Source organism: Balearica regulorum, chromosome 6 (genome assembly GCF_011004875.1).
Source record: "Balearica regulorum gibbericeps isolate bBalReg1 chromosome 6, bBalReg1.pri, whole genome shotgun sequence".
In the NCBI taxonomy this organism is placed as follows: domain Eukaryota; kingdom Metazoa; phylum Chordata; class Aves; order Gruiformes; family Gruidae; genus Balearica; species Balearica regulorum.
In genome coordinates this window covers 24,100,632-24,123,523 of record NC_046189.1, presented here as the reverse complement: position 1 = coordinate 24,123,523, position 22,892 = coordinate 24,100,632, and the positions used below count along the sequence as shown (strand labels likewise).

General features: G+C 36.1%; 1 protein-coding gene across 3 annotated transcripts in view; it reads right to left on the bottom strand.

The window, feature by feature from the left end:
• Window positions 1-1,304: 1,304 nt before the first annotated feature.
• Window positions 1,305-22,892, bottom strand: part of FAP (fibroblast activation protein alpha) — a 41,058-nt gene continuing 19,470 nt past the window's right edge. The window contains exons 13-26 of one of the 3 annotated variants that reach the window (XM_010303015.2): window positions 21,348-21,452; window positions 21,187-21,257; window positions 20,538-20,591; window positions 20,082-20,206; window positions 18,796-18,843; window positions 15,927-16,025; window positions 15,127-15,196; window positions 13,722-13,916; window positions 11,074-11,128; window positions 7,383-7,482; window positions 4,301-4,365; window positions 3,347-3,419; window positions 3,009-3,082; window positions 1,305-1,638 (exon numbers count right to left, since the gene is read on the bottom strand). In XM_010303015.2, the coding sequence (XP_010301317.1) occupies window positions 1,537-1,638; window positions 3,009-3,082; window positions 3,347-3,419; window positions 4,301-4,365; window positions 7,383-7,482; window positions 11,074-11,128; window positions 13,722-13,916; window positions 15,127-15,196; window positions 15,927-16,025; window positions 18,796-18,843; window positions 20,082-20,206; window positions 20,538-20,591; window positions 21,187-21,257; window positions 21,348-21,452 (1,236 nt within the window). In that variant the 3' untranslated portion in view covers window positions 1,305-1,536. Of the gene's footprint in view, window positions 1,639-1,683; window positions 2,083-3,008; window positions 3,083-3,346; window positions 3,420-4,300; window positions 4,366-7,382; window positions 7,483-11,073; window positions 11,129-13,721; window positions 13,917-15,126; window positions 15,197-15,926; window positions 16,026-18,795; window positions 18,844-20,081; window positions 20,207-20,537; window positions 20,592-21,186; window positions 21,258-21,347; window positions 21,453-22,892 lie in introns of those variants that run through there. The other 2 variants (XM_075756813.1, XM_075756814.1) reach the window with 2 other exon arrangements.

Genomic DNA, 22,892 nt, shown 5'->3' with positions numbered 1-22,892 from the left:
CATAGGACCATATAATCAACATCTAATTAGCCCCACTTCATGTTATATTTGCTTAATGTTAACTTTCTTAGAGCTATAATTTTTTCCTTTAACCATTATAGCAGTTGAATTTTAATTACATTACCAACAAAAAGCTCATTAACGTCACATAATTGGCAGCGTTTCCAAAAAAACCTGAACTAATTGAGTATTTTCTGAAGAGTTCCCATCAAAGTATAATTTAACCATTACAAACAGCTTGGCAACTACATTTACATAAAGATGTGTCTGAAGAATGTTCTCATGTGTGGAAAATCAGATTTGATACTGCCATTAACAAACGAAGGAAGCTGTTACATAGCAAATCACTTCCACATTTTAATGATTTTGGCTAAACCCCATGTTTTTGTCAAGCGGGTCAAATGAAACCCCTTGCTTTTCCACAAAGAAGCAGCAACCGATCTCCGACTGAGAGTTAGGAAGCAGCTTGCTTTGTGGGAAGGCTATTCCACAATCTTTTTCAAGTTATGTTGTACTCTCACTGGCTAATAGCAGAGATGAGAGACTGTGTTAAACAGACCATGGTTCTTATGCAGTAGTCTAACTTAGAATTTTTTAAACACGTGACCAGAGAATCATTTCATCTACAGTGGATCTCTTGGCAATTATCTTGTTCATATTCTTATATTATGACAGGACTGATTTAATTACTAATGAAAAGAATACAAGTAATCCAATCATTATTAGCCTCTAGCACTTTTAAGACTCCCTAAAATAGTTTCACTGGAAACAAAGCAAAGAAAGCCTACATAATCCTTTGATCCTTTCCCTCCAGTCTGGGATGAATGACACTGAGATTAATTTGAATGCTGAGGTGATGATTAGAGATTAAAAACAGGCTAATATGGATCACACATTCTGAACATAGGGAGAAAAAACACTGAGATAAAATAGCTATCATGAATGTCCTGCTTTCATATTTAAACCTTAACATTGAGAGTTTTGCAGAATCAAGGTTGCAAATAAGAATTGAATAAAATTTGAACACAGCATTCACTATTCTGGGTAACTATCCAAACTTCAGCTTTAAATATTGTGTGGTCCTATCCCTGCTTGGATTCTTTCCAAGAAATTGGAAATACATTTTGAGAAACTGGTTCTTGTTAGGATGCTAATTAGGTACTTGCACTGCTTTCTTTGTCCTTTCCCATTTTACAGTTGTAGTTAACAAATGCAAGCATATTCATTTGGCATTGTGCCTTTGCAATGGACCACCTTTAGATTGCAGAATGTAAGTTTAAGCAAGATGGCAATAAATGCACATGGCATTTTACATTCTGATTTTATTTTTTCTATCAAACAGGTGTTAAATGTGCCAAAACATGTATTAGCATAACATTTGCTAATATACAATATCAAAAGTTTATGTAAACATCAAGTTTAAAACTTCAAAGTTCCTGTTATCAATTCACCTGAAAACTATATAACCTGGGCACTGTTATCATTGCATTCTCCCAGAGATGTATCAGATGCCTTAGCATGCTTTGAATACCCTACTTATTCTGACAAAGAAAAACATTGTTTGAGGAAGTGGGTCATATGTGTGTAGAGATGTTTGCTGGAAAGGCCCGGAATTCCATGGTTTTGGTCAGTATACCACTGAAAAAGAAAAAAAAAAAGCCATAAAGCCCCTATGTTATGTTTTCAATCCTGCAATAGTTAAACAATACAAGAACTTTATTCTATTACCATATAGAAGAAAGTGTATGCCTCAAGAAAACAGAGGGACTTGCTAATCTTTTTTCATCAGTTTCCAATATATTCATATTCTTGCTGAAAAAAAGCTTCTAAACCTTCTGTAATCTAGGAGCAAGCATTACTGCCTCAGTACTGACAAGCCAGTTGTATCAAGTCAGGCAAAAGAGCTTTGACATGCCTTTTGGGATGAAATGCCCTTGACCTGCTGCATGGCCTTGACAATAGGGGTCACAGTCTCGCTTAGGAATACCGGGCTCTAAGCAACAAGCTTTCAGGTAAATGTTGTGGAATTCTTTTCAAAACATCCTTCATTAGAGCAGGGCCATGAACATCATGAATGGTGTACTGCAAATAAAATACACATATGAATTATGCTAACTCTTAGAAATATCTGACATTCCCCTGTAACTGAACTAGAATGACTACAACTGCGTACAGTATTCCAGATACTTGAGAAATAACCTGGGTTTGCTAAATATCAGTTAAGGAGGCAGAAAATGTGGACTACACAAAAGGGCCTACAAACCCCAAGTACAGAGGGATCCCTGTGTGATCCCTTTTTGGGGAGTTCATGGCCCTGGGAAAGTGGACTCAGGCAGAAGGCCAGCACGTTTGATAGCAGGCAGAAAGAAGGGTGCAAAAGCAGAGCTGAGCATGTAATTCAAAATTCAGAACTACTTTTCCCCTGTTCATTCCTCATTTATACCCTCTAACCTCTTGCCTATGTGTTTCTCTCTTTGCCTGCACCTACTACCCTAAACAAGTTTTGCAGAGAACTTGTGGGTTATTTTTTTGTTTGTGTTTTTTTTTCTTTCTGATCCTGGATATACTACTAGGATACCTTGTACCCTTTTTGCTTAGTTCACCTTGTGCCTGTGGTAGGCATGTCCAGTTCAAGATAAAATCCATCAGAACCAGTGATGGTTTTGTCCCCCGGTGCCAGCTCCTTCATCTTCCTCTCTTTTACTAGCTAGCAGCAACTTTCATAAGGAGGATTCTTATTCTTCTCCCTGGCTCATTTTAAAAGCTTCTAAGTTATTCTTGATAATAGAGAAATCCTGCTAGCATCCAAAGGGCAAGGAAAAATGAAAGAGCAGGCAAATCATTTGAGGAAGAAATTGTTTATGAAGAGTAACAAATCCACTAGCAATTGCCAGATTTTGAAGCATGTTCAGTTGAACTGGGTTCTTAAAAACATCACCAAATGTCAGATAAGCTTATTGATAAAGCTATAAACCACTGTTCAAAATGAAAAATAGTCTGTTATTTACCATTGCCTGGAAATCCACCTGTGCATTAACCAAAGCTTTTGCGATTTGTGCTGAGTTCTGAAAATGTACATTATCTGAAAAAGGAAAAAAAAGAGATTGGCTGTTGAAATGTGTAAATACCACAAAGCATAAAGTTATAGTGCATTAGGTTGTGTCCACTAATTATCAAGTGATACAGTTGACATTACTAAGAATGAGTAAGCATCTTATAATATGTCATATGGAAATCTACCAAAGATCTAAGTACTGACCCTAATCAAAGGCATAGAAAGATGCTTAATGTTTTTCAAACAAAGTGATTCTGGCTCTGTATTTGTACTGCCATTTGCAAACCTCACCATCTGCTGTTCCATGGATGAGAAGATACTCTACGTTTTGGAAATTCTTTGCTCTTGCCATCACAGTTGAATTCTGTTGAGAGGAAAAATGAACAGTTCAGCAGCTTCAATTTAAACCACTCAGTCACAGTAACGAAAGGCTTTCATTACCTAGTAGAACAACAATCAGACTGGCATAGAAATGACAGCAGTGACTTCATATCAATCTGAGATTATAGTAGAAGCCATATATATTTAGTACCTTTTCTAAGGGCCAGTTCATGAAAAGCACAGCACTTGCCATGTGTTATTCTCTGAACACTATAATGCCTGGCTACACAGACAGCTCTACCAGGGCAGTTTGGAATTGAGCATTTCTGTTCTTTGAGTTGGGATGGAGACTAGGTACTGAGAACATGATCCAAAATCTTTAATAGGACTCTTTCCACTAACAACTTGGGGCGTTAATTCAGGCCTCTGTATATCCGGAGCTGGTATGTGTGCTGCTAGTGGAAGCTATAGACTTCCTATCAATGTGATGAAAAGAAGAAAGGCAACCTCTTCCAGGTAGGTGAAGTAGTTCTGACTATTCAGTATGCTTATGATGTTATTATCAGGCAGCTAAATTTGCATGAAGCATTTTGCATACCACAGCTAACAGTACCAATCAAAACCTTATAAACATCAACATTTTAACCTCTCTCACACCTAGTTCTTTCCTAGGCTACTGGTTTGCACTGGCAGAACTGACTTGTCCAAGTTAGAAAATAAGGATCCTTCAATTTAGCATATTTAGGACTCATAAATACAAACCCACAAGTAACTATGGAGATATGAATTTCACAGCAGTAGCTTAGCTGCTACAGGACTGCCACTATGAGAGCTGGCGGGTCATTTTCTTTCTTCACAGTTCTACTTGTCCGTGGAAGTGTGATTCAAGTTTAAGGCAGATCAACAAAGAAAGAGAATTCTCACCTTGTAGTGCTCGAGATTATCTGACTCTACAGGAAGACCCATAAATCGTTCTGTGTAGATAGATGCTGCAATATTAAAGAAGAAAAAAGCTATAGATAAAGAATGAACAGATATTTTTGTGCCTCCAGTGACACATAGCAAATTAAATGTTTATTTTAACTGTATCTGTTCTGCTTGGTTTCCTCATAATACAACAAATTTAAACATATTTTAAAAAATAAACTATGAAGATTAATTAATAAATGTCCTCCAAACCATCCTTGCATAAATTGTGGTGTGATACTCATCTGTGGAACCAACAGAAGGTTTTTTGGATAAAGGTAATTAACTGACACTGCTTTATGCTATTAGGTTGAACTCCAGAAGTCAGCTGAATAAGCCAATAAGCCAATAAAGGTGCATGGTGGAAAGATGACACAGACTATTTTTGACACCTTAAAAAGGGAAGCTAAGCAGAGTTGCAACCTGGGATGTGTATGTGTATATGCAGTAAATATGGATATATGTTGTCATTTTCCTCTTGAATGGATATATGCAGCAATCAGGGGGAGCAGAAGATGATCTGGGCTTCAACTAAAGAAGTGGTACAATTGCTGTTCAGGTCTCTGTTCAATTCCTTTTTCTAACTACAACAAAGACTACTAACAGATTTGACAAAACAATTGTGAATAACTGAACAGTATCTATCACCAAGAAATCAGTAGGAACCGCTATCTTTGAGCTGCCTGGATATTTGTAATTTAACTAAGCTGTTATGAAAATTTGTGGAAAACTGATGCAGCAGCTGTCACTACCAGAACGTTACTGTCTTTATGACCTTGCCTTGAAAGAGTCACTGACACATATTGAGCAGTCAAGCTGCAGTATTACAAGGATTTTATTTATTTAATGGAGTCAGGGCTTTCTGACAAAGAAGAGCTGGCATCTTTCCCTCCCATAAGAGAGGTGATGGCTGTTGTAATCAGTAAGGAATTGGAATTGTCTACCTTGTTGTCCAGTTTGGTATGCTGCCTTAGAATAATTTTGTTAAAAAGTAGAAATGATAATCCTCCCAGGAAAGGAAAATGACTCAATATACTCATGTTCCCATGGTTTATTATGTATCCTTTACATATGTTACCACTGAGTGCTAAAGATGTGTACTATGTCTCCCAGATCAGCCAAGTAAGGATCCTAAAGATAATGTGTAATAAAGTAAGTACCAAAAAAATGTAAGTAGCCTATCTTTTATCAAAGTCCTTTATCATTCAATGAAAACAGAAAATGTGCAATATCTGTTGTCAACACAGTGTCAAACAACCATATTAGGCTTAAGTTTTCAATAAAATAGACTCTTTCTGAATGGCTGGCATTTCTACCGTATTCTGAGCCAAATTCTCCACTCACTTCTACCAGTATAGCTACAACAAGTCCACAGAAGTCAGCAGAATTGCATTTTAATGACTAAGTGAAAGGTTCATCTTGTCAATTACTGAGGAAGAAAAAAGGATATAAATTGCAAATTTTAATAAAACAGTCACAGATGTAATACTTTTAACTATACATTGTCCCTGAATGCAATTTCCCTTGCCATCTTCAGCTGTTATTAACTCTGACACAAAATGGAGGTGAGTGGGAGGATTTCAGACATAAGATTATGGTCCAGACTCTAATTTGTGCATCTAAAAGAGGGTGGGACAGAATTTAGAAGCTTGAGGGGCCAGTATATCCTCTGACATACTGATACTTCTTGGAGACTCAAATATGTAACATCCTGTCATTTTGCCCCTAAAACAGTTCACCTTAATGTTAATATGATCTGTTTGACAAAACTTATGACTCATGACTTCCTTCTGTTTCCTTCCTTCCTTCCTTAGTGGAGGTACATTTGCCTGTTTGGATTTTACAATATGTTTTTAGCAAGGTTCTTTAACTCCCTCCTGAAAATTCAGCTAAAGTTAAAATTGCAATGGTGCAGGGCTAATCTACTTTAACATAAAAACTTCATTCATTTTTTAGTGCTTTGACAAATGTTTGTAACTCTTTTATTGAAGGACTTATGCAAAAAATAGTGCTTTATGTCTGCATTCCGTCAATAATTATGCAATCATGAGTGAAAATGTCTTAAAAAAATCTTGATGCCAGTGAAAACATGAAGACTATGCTTCCTGTGTCATACAAATGTTTTCCCCTTTGTTTGCAAAACACCATAAATACAAGGAATGTCTGTGCTAGCAGTCAGGGAAGGAATCTTTCCCATTTAACCAAAAAATTTTCTCATAACCAAGACTTCTTAGCAAACGACCATATGCTAAGTAAATGTGTTCAAAGTGCTACATTTTGCTCATTGAAAACATGCATGCTATGATTCTTTTTTACACTAAGGTTCCTTTACACCATGCCAAAAGCTTAATGGGTCTGCAAGTACGTATGAGTATGTGCCTGCTTTATTCACACAGTGAGGCCCTGGGAGTATACTCCCGGAGTTGTTTCCTCTGAACAGTTTGGAGCCTATGTCAATAAACATAAATAAAAATATGTCTTCTAACACAACAGCACAGGAGGTGTGGCTGAGAAACATCTAACAGCAAAAATATTTAATTAAAAAAAAAAATCAGACACAATTGACTTCCTCTCTTTTCCATTGCTTTTGGGAAATAACTTTGCAACCATCAGAGATGCTGATTCCTGACAGAGATCATCTGAAGTATCTGAAGTTGAAGTGCACTGTGATTCCATTACTGGCAGAAAGATCATTTCAGCTGTTTCTGAATTCAGTGATACTGTCTTAACAGGATTTTTAGGGAGATCACTCCTGAGTATAGCAGTTTATCAAGAGGGCTTTGCACACTCACAGATGTGCATATGGAATTATTTGGGTGTACCTTCTCCTGTGTGACAAAGTCTGTTCCAAACTGCCAGTAGCAGTCAGTTATTTTCAGCAAGGAAAACATTAAACTTAAGGTCTTAAGAATTTTATGTCTAGGTAATTGCAATGTCTTTAAGTTTCATATTGCAAGTCTCCTGCAATGATTTCATTTAGAAAAGTCATTAAATGCTACATCTTGCTTTCCAAGTCAGTATTTATGACAAGTTTCCATACCGTAATATTCCCAGCTGGAAACAGGAGCCACAGCCATTCCACATTTAAATACTCCACTGCCAGATCCAAGTGCCAAAGAAGTTACGTACCCACCATAGGACTAGGGAGAAATCACAGACAGTTTAAAATTATTGGTGAAGTATCATTTTGTTTTCTGAATCAAACACATATAAATTAATTCCGAAGTAAATATTTTGTTTTGAATGCATGGAGGACAAAGCAATAAAAGCTTTTAAATTTTTTTAAAAATTTATTTATTTCAGATGGATCTGATGTGATTTCTCGTGAGACTGATTAGACAATTTTATTGAATCACTTCTTTTTTGCTACTTCTTCAATGCTTATCACAGGATACTGCTTTTATTACCACTTAGAATCAGAAAAGTTTAAGTTGGTAGGGTAATCTAGTGCAACCTCTATCTCAAAACAGGGCTAACTTCAGATTTAAATGAGATTGATCAGAGTCCCATCCACATTACACATCCTCTCTACTCAATCAGTTTCAATGCCGATCACTGTTATAATTTTTTTTTTCCTAAAACATAAACAAAACTTCCCTAGGGGCAACTTGTGTTCGTTGCCTCTCATCCTTTCAGTGTGCACCTCCAAGAAGAGTTATAGGTTTTTCCTTCCCTTAACAAACTACCTAGCTTTGGCTAATGATTGGCATATTGAACCAACCCTATCATCAGTACTAATAGGCTCAGCTACTTGAGAACTTGAGGTTGAGCAATTCCTCCCAACTGCCTGCCACTGTTCCTGTGATTTTCTGGCCTGATTCCTCAAACTGGGACCCAGCTAGGAAGAATAAGTTCACAGCTGGAAGTTTGGTAAAGCAGTAAGTAAGCCTGGATATCAGAATAGATCTGTGCAATTGTATGGGGCTAGTTGCTCAGAGACAGGAAAAATAAATAAATAAAAAAAAAGCATTTGGTTTGGCTTTCCATACGATGTGAAACTGAGGTTGGAAAATACTTGTATAAGGCCTTCAGGAAATAATGGGTTACTGTTTACTTTGGAATGGAGGGAGGAAAAAAAATTGGGACGTGTCATGAAGAATTCTGCAGATTATCAAATTCATCAGTAACATATGGGAAAAAATACTAAAAAGACTGAGGGAAATAAGCAAAACTTAAGCATTTTTCTGTACATAAGTAAGTTAGTCCCTCCCTCCTCTTGACATTCCAGCTTGAAATGACAGTGAGGGATATGCTAATGGAAACAATAATTCCTACAATTTTTCCAGCTCATTTGATTGGCTCATTTGATCTTTTAAAAAATTAGTCCACAAGGCTAAAAGTAAAGGATTAGGATCAGGCAGATAAACCTATGCACTGTAACAGACAGAGAGATAGAGATCAAAACCTGAATTGCTTTAGTGGTTATTTAAGAGCTTTTGCCATCCAGAAGAGTTTGGTGAGTCTGAAAGTACAATGAGCTGCATAGTTCATGCATACCTGCCAAGCTGCAGACTATAAATAAGGAAACACCTTTCAACTTGTTTCAAAGGTTATGGACCAGAAAATGGTATAATAAACAGAAAAAAATGAAAAAAAAAAAAAAAAACCTGACAGGTTTGGCAATAGTGTCATTGTTTGTATCTGCTACTGGGATACAATGCTTCAGATGTGTGAAATCTCTTTAATTGGTTCTAGAAACACTGTGGTGAAATAAAATATGATGTGAATAAAAAATAAAAATATTTTCATGTGGTCTTAACTTCATGTAGGTGAATTATTCATTTGTAAGTGTCTGTGTCACATAATTTCACCATATGGTACCCCATTTTATCCTGGTGTTATAGCAGTGTCTGACCAAAGTAATTTAAATATTAGTTGGTAGAAGCTTCATAGAAAGATTTTAGCAACCCTGCTCATGTGCTATCTAAGATCAGGCAACTTCTATAGTTAAAGTTGCACTGAATCTTACAAGATCCATCCTCTAGTGTGGTTCTGGGCAAGCCTCTTACAATGGAATTGGGCCAATGAAAACAAACGAACAAACAAACAAAAACCAGGAAAAAATAAACAAAACAGTGAGAGATCAGAAGAATTCTCCTGGCAAAGACAGGCAGTTAAAGAGAATGAAATAAAAGGTCTTTCTGAATGATAATCAGAGAAAAATGAACATGTATAAAGAGAAAAATATTGGAAAATGTTAATGAGTGGTTAACATAGCAGTTTATTCTGTAAGCTTATTTACTTAGTGCTGCCTGTTACTGCTGGATAGCTGATACTGATTTACTCAGAGGAGTAAAAGGTGGCTAACATAGGTCTGGGCTCCAACCCCCTTTAGCATTCTTTACAGTACTGTCCCTAATCCATGAGCCCTTCAGGTGTTGCTTATCAGCTCATCCTCCTGCATAGTATAATTCTGTAATGCCAGAATGTAAATGTAAATCTGGGCAGGAGACAGGGTTCTAGTTCTGTCTATGTATAGAGTATGCTACTCTATTTCTTGGTGCCTAAGTGTCCTGGTGTCAGCAGGAATAGAGTTAATTTTCTTCCTAGCAGCTGGTATAGTGCTGTGGTTTGGATTTAGGATGAGAATAATGTTTATAACACACTGATGTTGTTAGTTGTTGCCAAGCAGTCAAGGACTTTTCAGCTTCTCACACTGCTCCACCACTGAGAAGGTGGGGGGTGCCCAAGAAGCTGGGAGGGGACACAGCCAGGACAGCTGACCCAAACTGGCCATACTATACGATGTCATGTTCCATATATAACTGGTAGAGCGGGTCGGCTCAGAGTCTTGCAGAGCATTGAATTCCGGTGGTGAGAAAAATTGTGCTGTTCATCAGTTGTTTTGTATGTCATTATTATTACTATCACTATCATTATTATTGTTATTATTTTCCTTTTTTGTCCTATTAAATTGTCTTTATCTTAACTCATGAGTTTGGATGGTTTGTTTGTTTGTTTGTTTGTTCCCCCTCAGTTTCAATTCTGTCTCCCATCCCACTGGGAATGGGGGGAGTGAGCAAATGGCTGTGTGGTTGTTTTAGCTGCCTGCTGGGTTAAACCACAACACTAAGGGTAGTTGAATCTGGCCATTTAATAATAAAGACTTGCAATACCTCTGGCTATAAAAGGTTCTGGAAGCATTACAAAGTACATGAAAAAATCAAAGATGAAAAATATACTGGCTAATTATTTGCAATGACTCCTATACTGTCCAATTTTTCCATTTCTTGGTGAAATTGTCAATGTTGTACACCCCTCAGACCCACATTCACCCCTACTGACCATTTCAAAGCCAGCCGAGTACACAATGGTTCAGAATGATGCAAGGGTCACATTTTCTGATGAGAGATATTCATAGGGCTTTTCTCATTGTTTTAATCTCAGATCAGAAAGGACAATACTTGAAAGTTGACACTGTGCCACTAAGTCCCTGAGTTAAAAGGAAAGCCAATTAAAACACCTCAGTTTTGCTTAACTTCAAGTCCAAACAATGAATTAGACATAAGCATTTCAAAATTCCCCTTTGAGCTGCCCAAGATCCCTTTCAGGGGGCTTGCATTGTTGCAATTACATGTATATAGTCACTGACAGGAACTGTCCCCTTTGGCAATACCATCAAACACTGGTAGAAGAAACTTTATAAAGATTTAGAACAGAATGAGGAAGAATTAAAAAAATTATAGTGCAGGATTATTTAAAGATAGATACAGAAAGAACTAATCACTTACCCAGCCCCATATTGCTATTCGTTTCTCATCAATAAAACCCATTTCTATAAATTTCCTGTGGAAAAGAAAATCACGGAAAGAAATGCATTATTACAAAAGATTGCTAATACTATAACAAATTTTAAAAAAATACATTTCTTTCACTTTTTTCCACACATTCCACCAATTTGAGCAAATTGTCAATCAGCATAACATGTCCAATTTCTACAAAGCATCAATTATTCAATTAATATTTCAGAAAAAAAGGAAGATTTTTTTCTTGAAAGAATAAAAAATGCTGAAATTAATACGTTCTTCATAATAATCTTTGTTCCAGTGGATGAAGACTCTGCCCAGCTAGCTTCTTGGCAAAAAGTTCTTTTTTTTATACTTAGAATCCATCTGGATATTTAGTCCAGACTGGATTAAACATCCTACATTATACTCATGTTGTACATGTGCATATATATATGTGCATATGCATACATACATACATACCCTCACACATATGCAGAGAGAAAAGTTCAAAAACTGTACTCCTACTAATAACCACATTTCATTTCCCATAGCTCTACCTTTCCACAGGCTATTATTGTTTTTATTGTTTTAATGCCAAAGGTGCTGGATTACCATTCACATTCAGACCTGATCCTGCAAGATGCTCAACACACTCATCTTACAATGAGTTGATACTCTGATCTCTCAAGAAGCACAGTATCAACCTCTGAGATAAGGAATTCCCTGGAGCAATACACTTTCTTTTCTATGTACCTGGAAAGTGAATAAAAATAATAATGAAGAAAATGCCTTCTAATGTTCCAAGTAGGTAATGAGCTTGCAATGGATGAAAGGTGCACCTTGCTTATGCACTCAGTAGTCAAACAGGTCTAAGAGAATCATAAATATTAGGTCTCCTACAAAAATCCTGCATCAGAGTTGGAAGGCTGTACTTCCAGAGCTGTATTAGCAACAGCAAAGAAAAGGGGGTGAGGCAAAAGACCACATAGGTTCAAGAGTGAAAGAAAAACCAAATAGGTTCAGATACATCCCAAGACATGTATCAGCAGCTGCTAGCCTTATTTTACCAGGACAAGCATGAGTGACTGACAACACCCAAAATGTGCGATACTATCTGGGTGGGACAAAGTTAGAAAAGCCAAAAAATGATTCAGCTTTGTTTTATTGTTGTCTTAATCCCTGGGGTTCCTCCTACAATAAAAGCCCCTTTAAGAATTTCCCACTAGAGTATAAGATCCTCTTTAAATATCATGCATCTTAAACCATGTGTTAGATCAGGAAGATGGAATGCAATACATGTAACAGAATAAAAATTTAGTCTAGGTGCTGACAGAAAACTGGGAAGTGTGAAGTCTGAGGTCATTTCTTCACAGCCTGTCTCAGCAGATTTTGCAACTGCAGAATCACTTTGGGTTCCCTCTATCTCTGACATTTTATGTCTGAGTGACGATTCAGAATAATAAAAAAACAGTCCCTCTCGTGATATTTTAAAGTATGCCATTGCTGCTAAAAGTTTCAAGAAAGAAAATAAAATAACAGATTAATAGAAAAATTTGCCATGATATACAGCTATTCTATTTCATTTATCACTGAAAAGGATAATGGTGCGTTTATATCATTGAGGAGGAAATCAATTATCACAAAGCAGAAAGAGGAAGGAACAGATACCCTCCTCACACACACTTGTAAGTACAGGCAGTGTTCTCAAAGAAGAAGAGAAAGCTGTGGAAACCTGGACTGCTGCATCCAGTTTCTAGCTAAGCTGCTCAGAGTCAGGTCTATTACTGGGGGAAAGAGGTATTTACTGTTGCACCTGGAAATCTGGCCATGCTCTGACGGGCCAAATTCCAGACCAAAGGCTAGACTAAATTTCTTATTCCTGCCTTGCACTCATCTCTGTGGATTCAAACTAACACTTCTTTAAATGGTCACTTTAGCAGTGCTACTGCATCTGTAAGCTTAACAGGTGACCTTTCTTTACAAAACCTCAGCTTTCACTCCCTCCCAAAAGCTCTGCTTAGGGAATTATTTTCCCTTGGAACACTTTAAGTGTTTCGATGCAAAGGAGTAACTGTTGGAGAACAACTACCGGAGGACCTCAGACACTTTCTGTTGTTCATAACGATCCTAAAATAGCATGGGAGGCAAGTTTCTGACTAACTGACCTCTACAAGGCTTGTGTCAGGATTCAGTTTTGCTACAAACTTCACATCTGACCTTTAGCTAATCACTGTGGTACATATGGATCTTTGGCTAATTATTATGGTCACGAAGGGAGGTTTCCCCTACAGGGGAAAACCCCTTCAGAATAATGATGCAAGGATCACATTTTCTGTGATACCTTAGCTTACCTCTCACCACTGATGCCTGTATTTGCTTAGGCCTAGCATTAAAGCCTCTGATGATGTTCTTATAAAATGGAAGTGGCGAGGTCCAAATGTGGACTTAGTAGTATATAGACTTAATATACCACGCAAAACCTCAGTGATATCGAGCACCTCAGTGATATTTTATTTCTACAAGTCTTGTCTTATTTCCTGGAGACCTCAGCTCTCCCGAAGAAAGGCTGAGAAGTATATTTAATATTTTTTTCACATTACGTCTTGAAAGTATGTAAATACAACCGTTAGACAGGAGGATATTCTACTTACTTCACTGCTGAGATTTGGTCCTCAACTTCATAGACTCCTAGTCTTCGATACACTGCATGCAAAATCTTGTCACCTTGATAAGCCGTCCCTCTGCCATCCACTAGAGCAACAATAATTCCCTCTTTGCTTGCAAGATAGGTTATCCAGCTAATGCTAAATGTTTCCTTTACATTCTGACTGCAAGGCCCTCCGTACCTAAGGATGAAAATTCACACATTTGCAACTCATATTTATAAATTTATAAATGATTACTGGATACTGGACTATAGCTATAGGTACTTCTATTTTCTCCGTAAGTATTTTGTTATATGTCTGTGGTTCAGAGAGCTCAGTAGACAAACAGTTCAACTGCCATTTTCACATATTTGTGAGATTTTGCTATTTAAATCCATTTTAATCCTTCAGGTCTTATGCCTAAGGCAAATCATTAGTTTTAGCTCAAAGGCATGCAGCATCAGGTACTTGTGCTAAGGGGAATCCTTGGAAGAGTCATGCCTCAAACACTCAATTCTTTCCTCTCTCCAAATTCCTTAGGTGTAACAGCCCTTTTTGGTGCTTTCTGCATTTACCTCCACACACAGTCAGCAAAGACAAAGAAAATGAGAAAAAAAGTACAGCTCCTTACACTTTCTGGCTATCCCCAGACCGTCTTTGTTTCAGTAGGGAATATCATGCGCTGTTGGAGCTGTAGGCAGAACACACCCCACACAGCTAAGCAATATAGAGAGACATGGCCTCATGAGAATGGCCTCATGCAAATTACACATTTGACCTCAAGGACCCGACTGACTTAATCTTCTACTCTAAACTTCATTCAAACATACTTAGCATTCTTTCACCTTTAGATCATCACTGGTTAATAAAAAATGATGTAACGTTTATTACACCCAGCTCTCCTTTCTGCCTCTTTTTTTTGCACCATTGCATTTTTTGTTGTCTTTCCTGCCTGCAATAAATTGAATTCATGTCAAATGCTCTTTAGAAGGAACAAAGAAGTCCGTCCATATGGTTTAGGGGTGTTTCGGCTTTTGTCTTAAAAAATGAAGTATGCTCTTGTATTTTTCACAAAGCTGAAATCAATAATTTCAGACAGCCTCATGATTAAGAGAACCAGCAACAGAGCTAAGAATGCCAAGCAATAACCCACATCATTTTATTCTTTTTCTTTCTCTGAGGAACTAATCCTTGCCATGCTAAGATTAACATTAAAAACCTTATTTATTTCCATTGGGTTGAATTTCTATTCCAGAAATATGTTAAAAATCTGACCACAAAAACCAAAGCAGAACTAAGTGGTTTTGCTTTTCCTTCATAAAATGTTGCAAATATCCTCAGTTTTGTTAAAATATAAGAACTGTGTTTTCTGACAAAACAATAACATTCAAAGAAAGGAAGTGTTACATACACCTGAATAAGCAGAGGGTACTTCTTGGATCTATCAAACTGTGGGGGTAGAAGCATTTTGTACCACAAAGCTAGAAAAGACATATTAAAATTATATTGTTAATGGTTAAAATGGTTCCTCTAAGCATAATCCAGAGTTTGGTGTAATAGTATATGAAAATGAATCAGCACAAACTACACAATGCATGAACTGTAAATCACAGAATTGATGCAAGTAACTTTATATTGAGCTGTTGAAGAACAATTTTGAAGAAATAAAGTGACCACTTTTATTTTAATTTAGCTATACATAAGATTATTTTGCATAACTCTAGGTTGTCAGTTTTCCAGGTGCCTAGAAAAACACAACTAAGAATATAAACGTTGTTAAGATTATGAGAAATGAGTTACAATGTAAAGTTTACATTGATTCATTATCATGGAATATTGTTTGAAAAGTCACCAGTGAAAACAGCAGTGTATGCAAGTCAATATAACGTGTAACACATGATAGGCAGTTTACATTTCACATTTTATTACCACCATACTATAATATTTTTACATGATATTTAAACACTTTACCAATAGTATGAAAGAATTACAAAAAAAATTGCATTGTGAAGCACAAATGTATTTTAACTACTATTTTAATGAGAGATACCCTGAGGCATAGACAAACTGGTCATTGCCAAACAGGGCAGAACCACACCTCTTCTTCCCAACCTGACAGGCTAACAAGTTTTTTCTACTACTATAACAAAATGAAGGCAAAATATTAAAATGGTAGGAATAAAAAGTATAATAAAGATGTGTAATTCTTACTTATACCATCCACTTCAAGTTTATTAATTTCTTCTTTTGGCAGTTTGATCTCTTGCAAAGCAGACTGCAATTCCCAATTGTCTTCCAATACTCTGAGCTCTAAGTAAAAGAAATGCCTGAATTATTAACTAATTTATTGTTAATTTCTCTTCAGTAATTGAGATTCCTTTAGTTTGTGTTATTAGAACAGAAAGGGAATCTGTGAAATTTTACAAGCAGAGTAATGAAATCAACTCAGACACTTCTATTTGGGCTTGATCACATAGCTGAATAAAAGCAAGGCAGTGGTATTATAGTGCACAAATATTAGCTAGATTTTTATAGGATGTATATTTTGGAATGCAAATCATTTCACATCATGCCTCTTTGTGTTAGAGTCCTGGATGTTATGAAGAAGCTCCTTTCTCCTGCAGAGCTCTCATCCCAGTTCTGTAATACGGTGGGAGCTGGAAATGCAAAATTCATCCCATCATGCAAAACACAGTCCTATATCTACTCTTGCTTACCACAGTAACATCAGTTTAACCTCTGAGACCCTTGGGCACTGTGGTTAAGCACATAGAATTTTGGGAATATCTTGTTTCTGGGCTAGTGCAGGAAATTCAGTTTCTTAAGGGGTTGTGGCAAACTGTTGCTTAACCACTGTGCAGTATATTCCTACACAGGGGCACTACACTTACCATGTAACTGTCCTTAGTAATACATTACTGCACACTTAGTGAACCTCTTTTTTTTTTTTTTTAACCTAAAAAGTATATAATTTTTTTGTTTTACTTGCTTTAGACCCAATTTACAGATATATAATTTAAAAATTACTATTTAAAATTTAGTTAATTTCCAGCATAAACTGCAGAACTATATATTATGAATCCACTGGGTATTGTTTATTTATGTGTTTTCCCATGAGTAGTGATGGATGAAGAATATTGTACATAATGGAAATCTGTGACTTTTAGCTTCACTTTCAAAATGAAAGAGCCTTTTAAGAGTGCAGAGTTTTCTTTGTTAGTTTACCTTTTTTTTTTTCCTTTCTTTCATGGCAACCACTTCCTCTTTCTAGAAATGCTCAAAAAAATACAAGAAGTACTTCTCTCAGCATGTCTTGAGATAGATAGTGCTCAGGACATGTCAGAAGTGTAACACCAGAATTTGATCTTTCAAAGTACCCTTGACAAGTTTTGCAAATTCAAGTTGGTTTTTATGGCTGAAAGATCATCCTAGCTTTGGATACTCACCCAAACTCTGCTGAACCCTTTCCATCCTTCCCCTCGAAACTCCTGAAACTTGCCCATTACCACAAATGAATTGTGGGCATGCTGGAAGGAGCTTCCAAACTGGTGTATGTTAGTTTAACTGCATGCCTCCTACTAAAATTCATGGGTGATATATATTCAAAATGCTGCCAACTGCAATGAAAATGGATCTACTAAAAATAGTTTTTGTACCACAGAAGAGATTATGAAAGCAAGGGACTTAAGGAAAATTAATCCAAAAAAGGTGATGAAAAAGTCAAAGGGAAGTCTGAATTTATTTTTATTCCTAAAAAATATAGCACAGCAGAGTGAGGCATCATGAAACCAGTGGTGAAGATCCATTAAACGAAACTGTTCCCTCCTGCAGAGAGGTTAACAAGCACATATTTGTAGTCGGGCACTTAGCTGCATTTCATGCAATTCATACTTTGATAAGGAAGTATGAGGGCCCTTGATATACAAGGTCACAATGAATCTTGGAAAACAGAGAGCTACGTCAATGGACTAAATAAGGAAAATCCATCCATTAGCTGTATTTAAACCTTTAAACCTATGTAAACCTTCTGCAAAAGAAATAGCAGAACATAGGGGTTTTATAGCATAATTGCAATAGACATGTTGACCAATCTTTTCCATCTGCAAACATTTTTGAGTGGTTAAAAACTACGATGTACCAACTCCTATTGGAGTCAACATAATCTTAGGTTGCAAGTCATTGACTTCTACATGAAACATAACTGATTAATTTGGCTTAACAATATTGTGGTGTTTGTCCTCCTTATATTTTTATGTGTCTTCTGGTCAGACAACACTCAGTTAATAGTGAGTTATCAATACGGGCTGAACTGTAAGGACCCTAGCATCAGAACTAGCAGTGCATTTCCACTGGGGAAGGAAGGGGAAATGTCACATCACTGAAGTTTTTTACAGGACCACGCTAGTTTTCATAACATTTCAGAACTGAGGGTTTTAAGTTGGAGAAGATTTTTTAGGGAAAAACAAGGGACAGAGAGAGAAAACTCATTGCAGAGTAATTAGCATTTTCATGGTTAGCTAATTCCAAGCAGTCCTCACTAACAGGCTACTTAAAGAATGAGAGCTCTGAATGTTTCTTGCTGGAGTTCCCATTTTATATCAATAATTACACCTTGTCTGAAGCAGTTATTTGAACTGATCATCTGAAAGAGCTTCTGCTCTTTCCTGAGATCTCTACCGATGGCTGAAGAGGTAGAGTTGCTTCATGAAAACTCAGAAAGTCTTGTGTTCATTCAAATGTGAAAAGGAATAGTTTGGAAATCACAATAATGTGTTTTACAAAGTTTGACTTGATATTTGGTAGACAAAGAGCTGCGGACGTTCATTGCATCTATAGTGTGTAAACAAGAAAAACATCAGGATGCTATAAAAGTGCTGGACTCAGGAATGAAAATAAAGGCATCAGTGTATTCACTGATATTTGGATTTTACTAATTAACAAATTAGAAAGACACTAGATATTTTAATAACAAAGAAGATGAAAAGCTTCTTGATCACAATCCTTCCTATTGTATTAGATGATCTGCATAGTGAAGATCAATGAGAAAAACAATTGCTTAGAAATAGGATATTTGCAGTACCTCTATCACCATGGTTCTCAAAAAGGGTAGAAATGGGAATCCCGGGACCTGTCATAAGAAAGGTAAGAAAGCAGTTTATAGTTTAAAGCTGGAATTTGGTGGTGAAGTGTGTATTACACTAACATTGGTAACTAACTAAGGTGTTAAAGAGCTCATCATCGATACACAAATCTGAATCTTCTCTGCTGTATAACCTACTAGTCCCTGCTGCACGAAATATATAAGGTACTGTGTGTACATAGACTTGTATACATACAGGTATTGCTTAGCAAACATAATAGAAGTAACTTTAAATCAACTAACAAACTGTTACTCTCTAGAGGTGAAGTGACATCTAGTTAATACCTGAGATGTGATTACATAACATGAATGCAGAATTAACAATGTGAAACATTCTTCTGAGAACATGTCACATCACATTTGTGAAGGTGAGTGGCTTTCATATGATGACGACCTTAGTGACTATTTCGTGCAAGAATGATTGAAAGGTGTTATTATTTGCTACATTTGCTTCTCTGCTCAACAAAGTTCTAAGGAACTCTTCAGCTGATCAGTCAGTGCAGAATCAGAAGAACAGTAAACTTCATATGAAATACGCAAAAGGAAAACCTTGGATATTTTTCTTCCCTTTTTTTAGATCGTGAGTTCACTGTTCTTTGATTACACCAATGGATGAAACCTCAGATCACTGAAATCACCTAACTTATTCCAACAGAGCTAAGATTTCATCTAATACTTCTGTGTTACAAGTGGTTTCAGTGATTATAAATCTTGATGAATTGAATTTTTCTTAGTTCAGTTATTAAAAATGTTCTCAGGTAGTAAATATCCAACCTCTTGTGGCTAACATAGGTTTTAATAATTTCAATTGGGAAACATTGTAGTAGTTTCTCATAGCTAACTTTGATCACATGAATTGAAAATCAGTGTCTGCTTCTAAATCCTGCTCTTGCTGCTGCAAGAAAAACATGATTTTGATGAGCCAGATTATAATCTGTTTTGTGCCATGAAGGACTTTCACAAATTTGTTTTTAATTCTAAAAATCCCAAGAGTTTTTTTGGAAAAAGTAAAAAAAAAAAAAAAATAGAGTGAAAATATTTGTATTTTCTGAAACATCTTCCCAAGGTTTTTGGACATGGAAAAGTTTCTTTCTGGAAATCTCTCCTGGTTATTGTGAAATTTCTATGATTAATCTAGCTATCATTTGGGATACTCAGTATTATCTATGCCTCTGATAAATCTGAAAGAACAACTGATTATATGTTTGCTCCCACGCTATACATACCATAACAGATCAAGGCATAATACTTAGAACGTTCACTGAACCTTGCTGTATAATACTGGCATCTCTCTTTCCTTAAGTTGCAAGTAATGCATTGTTTTCTGATAGGTTTACTTCCAATACTGATTCTAGGAGAGAAATAAAATAAAGCAATATTTATTTTAGTACAACTAACTTCACGTGTCTGCCTCACATTCTAGAACATAGGCACTGTACTTTCAGAACGGTTCAATTTTAAAATAAATGTTGTTTTTTTATATAAATATTTTTCCCAAGAGAATATTTAAACTTTAGATGCTATTTCTCTTCAATTTTCAGATATAATCTGAGGTCAAGATTTAGTTAAAATAGATTGTGAAATTACACGTTAAACATTTCAAAACTAAAGTATTTCACTGACAAATCCAGACCTATCTTCTATCAACCTAGTATCATTACGATAATGTTGATAACACTTACTTGTAAATATTCCTTCTTCCTGGATAGCCTTCAAATTCATTGCTTGAATAGAAACTGTAAATTCAGGTATATGTTAATAAATAATCCATAAAGTGATGACCTATGAACCAGCATCAAGATGAAAAGCCGTCTTGGAAGTTAACTTAGACTTTTTGAGATTTCTGCATGTGATGGAAGAGTAAGTTAAGCTTATATACCTTTCATCTTAATCGGACTCCGATTAGATGACAAATAAACCATATAAATAAGAGTTCCATCTTAATTCTCATGAGCTAATCACTCCAATTATGTAAGATGTATCTATTATATAGTAACCTGAATCAGAGACCATAAAAACAGATGACTGAAATAATTGCAAATTGTGTGAGGATTAGTCACATGCTTAAATTTAAGTATTTCTAAATAAGTCTAAGATGGGTGATTGAAAATCAATAGAAAAATGAGGGCAATTTGCAAAGAATCTCCCATAAGTAACCAAGTTTGCAAACCTATGCAGTACCTTTGTATACAAATTTGTTGTGGATGCATTCAGATACAAAACAAATTACGTTTAGTTATAACTTTATGAGTTAACAAATGGTGTCCCAATGATTAAGTGTTGCTTTTACTGACAACACTCACAACCTGTTCTCTTCTTCATGATACTTACATTGCATCATTTGTTACTCTGAAAATGTATATTGCCTCCCATTCTCCACTTGTAATTTGGATTGCATTCTCCTGTGAAGCAAGACATATAAGTTACTGAATATTGTAGAATTATTTTAGGAACTTACAGTAGATAAATGTAGACCACTTTGCTTGACTTACCACAGAGTCATTGATGTAATGAATATGCTTATAACCATTTTTGTCACTAAAAATTTTGTAGTATGAACTGCTGTCTGATGTAAAATATGGTGTAGAAACAAAGAACTGGAACAATGGAAGAAAAATAGTAGATGAGACATAAGTAAGAGTGTCCAAGATGTTTAGCAGATTATAGTACACATACTAAAAGTAACAAGACTATTTAATCAGTTCACACAGAACAAAATACTTTCCACAGGTTTTTACCTGTGATATTCAATCTTCCAGGCAGTACACATTACAATTTCTAACCTGTCATGTCAGATTTCTTAAGCTGATAATATAGATACCTCAAGTGCCCCACAAATGAAGATCTCTACTTATAAGTGGAATAATTTGTTTCTATATTCTGAATGACCTTTCTTTAGTCATTTAAAAATAGGTAGAGCTGATTTTTAAAAAATAAGTTTCTGAATAAAGCTAATGTTCATGAATGGTGCCAGACTGAAAATCCTGCGGACCACAGAGTTTGGCTGATTCACTGAGCAAATACAGTGCTAAGCAAATGGATATCTGAAGTTTTCCATAGTATTCTGCTAATGTTAAATAACAGATTATGCCAGATAAAACCACTCTACTTTTGTTTCCTTTCAAACCATCACCTCTTTACTAAAATTGCCAGTCAGGGATGAGTTATTGCAACTGTGAGTTTTATTTTCAAAATATGAACACAGAAAAATGACCTACAAACACTTCAAAACCAGCACCAAACATTCCTGAGTATGACTTTTGAATAATACTAACCCAAGCTTGACTAGAACCTGTGACCACAAGCTAAATTGTTCTGGATCCCGCTTCTAATGTTCCTAATGCTTGAAATCCCATACAGGCTAAAGCAGGTATTTATGCAGGTGTGCAATTTCTTTAGTTTTAATAAAAACCTGCCATCATAGCCTCAAGTAAAAAGGAAGAGATCAAGTAAAATAACTAATCCTTGTAAATGTCAATCTTCACTTCAAATGAAAACACTTCTCTTAGAGGGCAGTGTACTGAAAATCGAAACTCTCAGTTAAGTCCACTGCAGGATATTCAGGCACATTTGAGGTTCCCCGTAAGTTCTGGTAACTTCACCTGCATGAGGAGTAAACATAAGCAATAATACATGTTCACTGTTAGAATATATGACTGTAAATACTGATCTCATGCTCTTACAATTTTCTTGCAGGCTTGTTTTTACTGGGAGTTCCCAAAGATAGGTGTTATGTTTCTTCCAAGATAAAGGTTACTGGGTAGAGAAAAATTCTTTTGTTTAGGGGTAACTGCGGAGAAGTATCAACTACCCTTGTAAGTGGGGTGTCTTACCTTGAAGGTTCCTCCCTAGCTGAAGATGTGCAGCACTTGGCACTAAAACTGTGCTCTGAATGGACAGGATTTATTCATAAAATGCTATGGTATGACCGATCTTACCTCTTGCCCTAGTGACATCAGAGGAATTTGACATCTAATCTTTGCCTCCAGGATACTTCTAAGAATTACACTGCGGTATGAATCTACCTCTTTTCATGA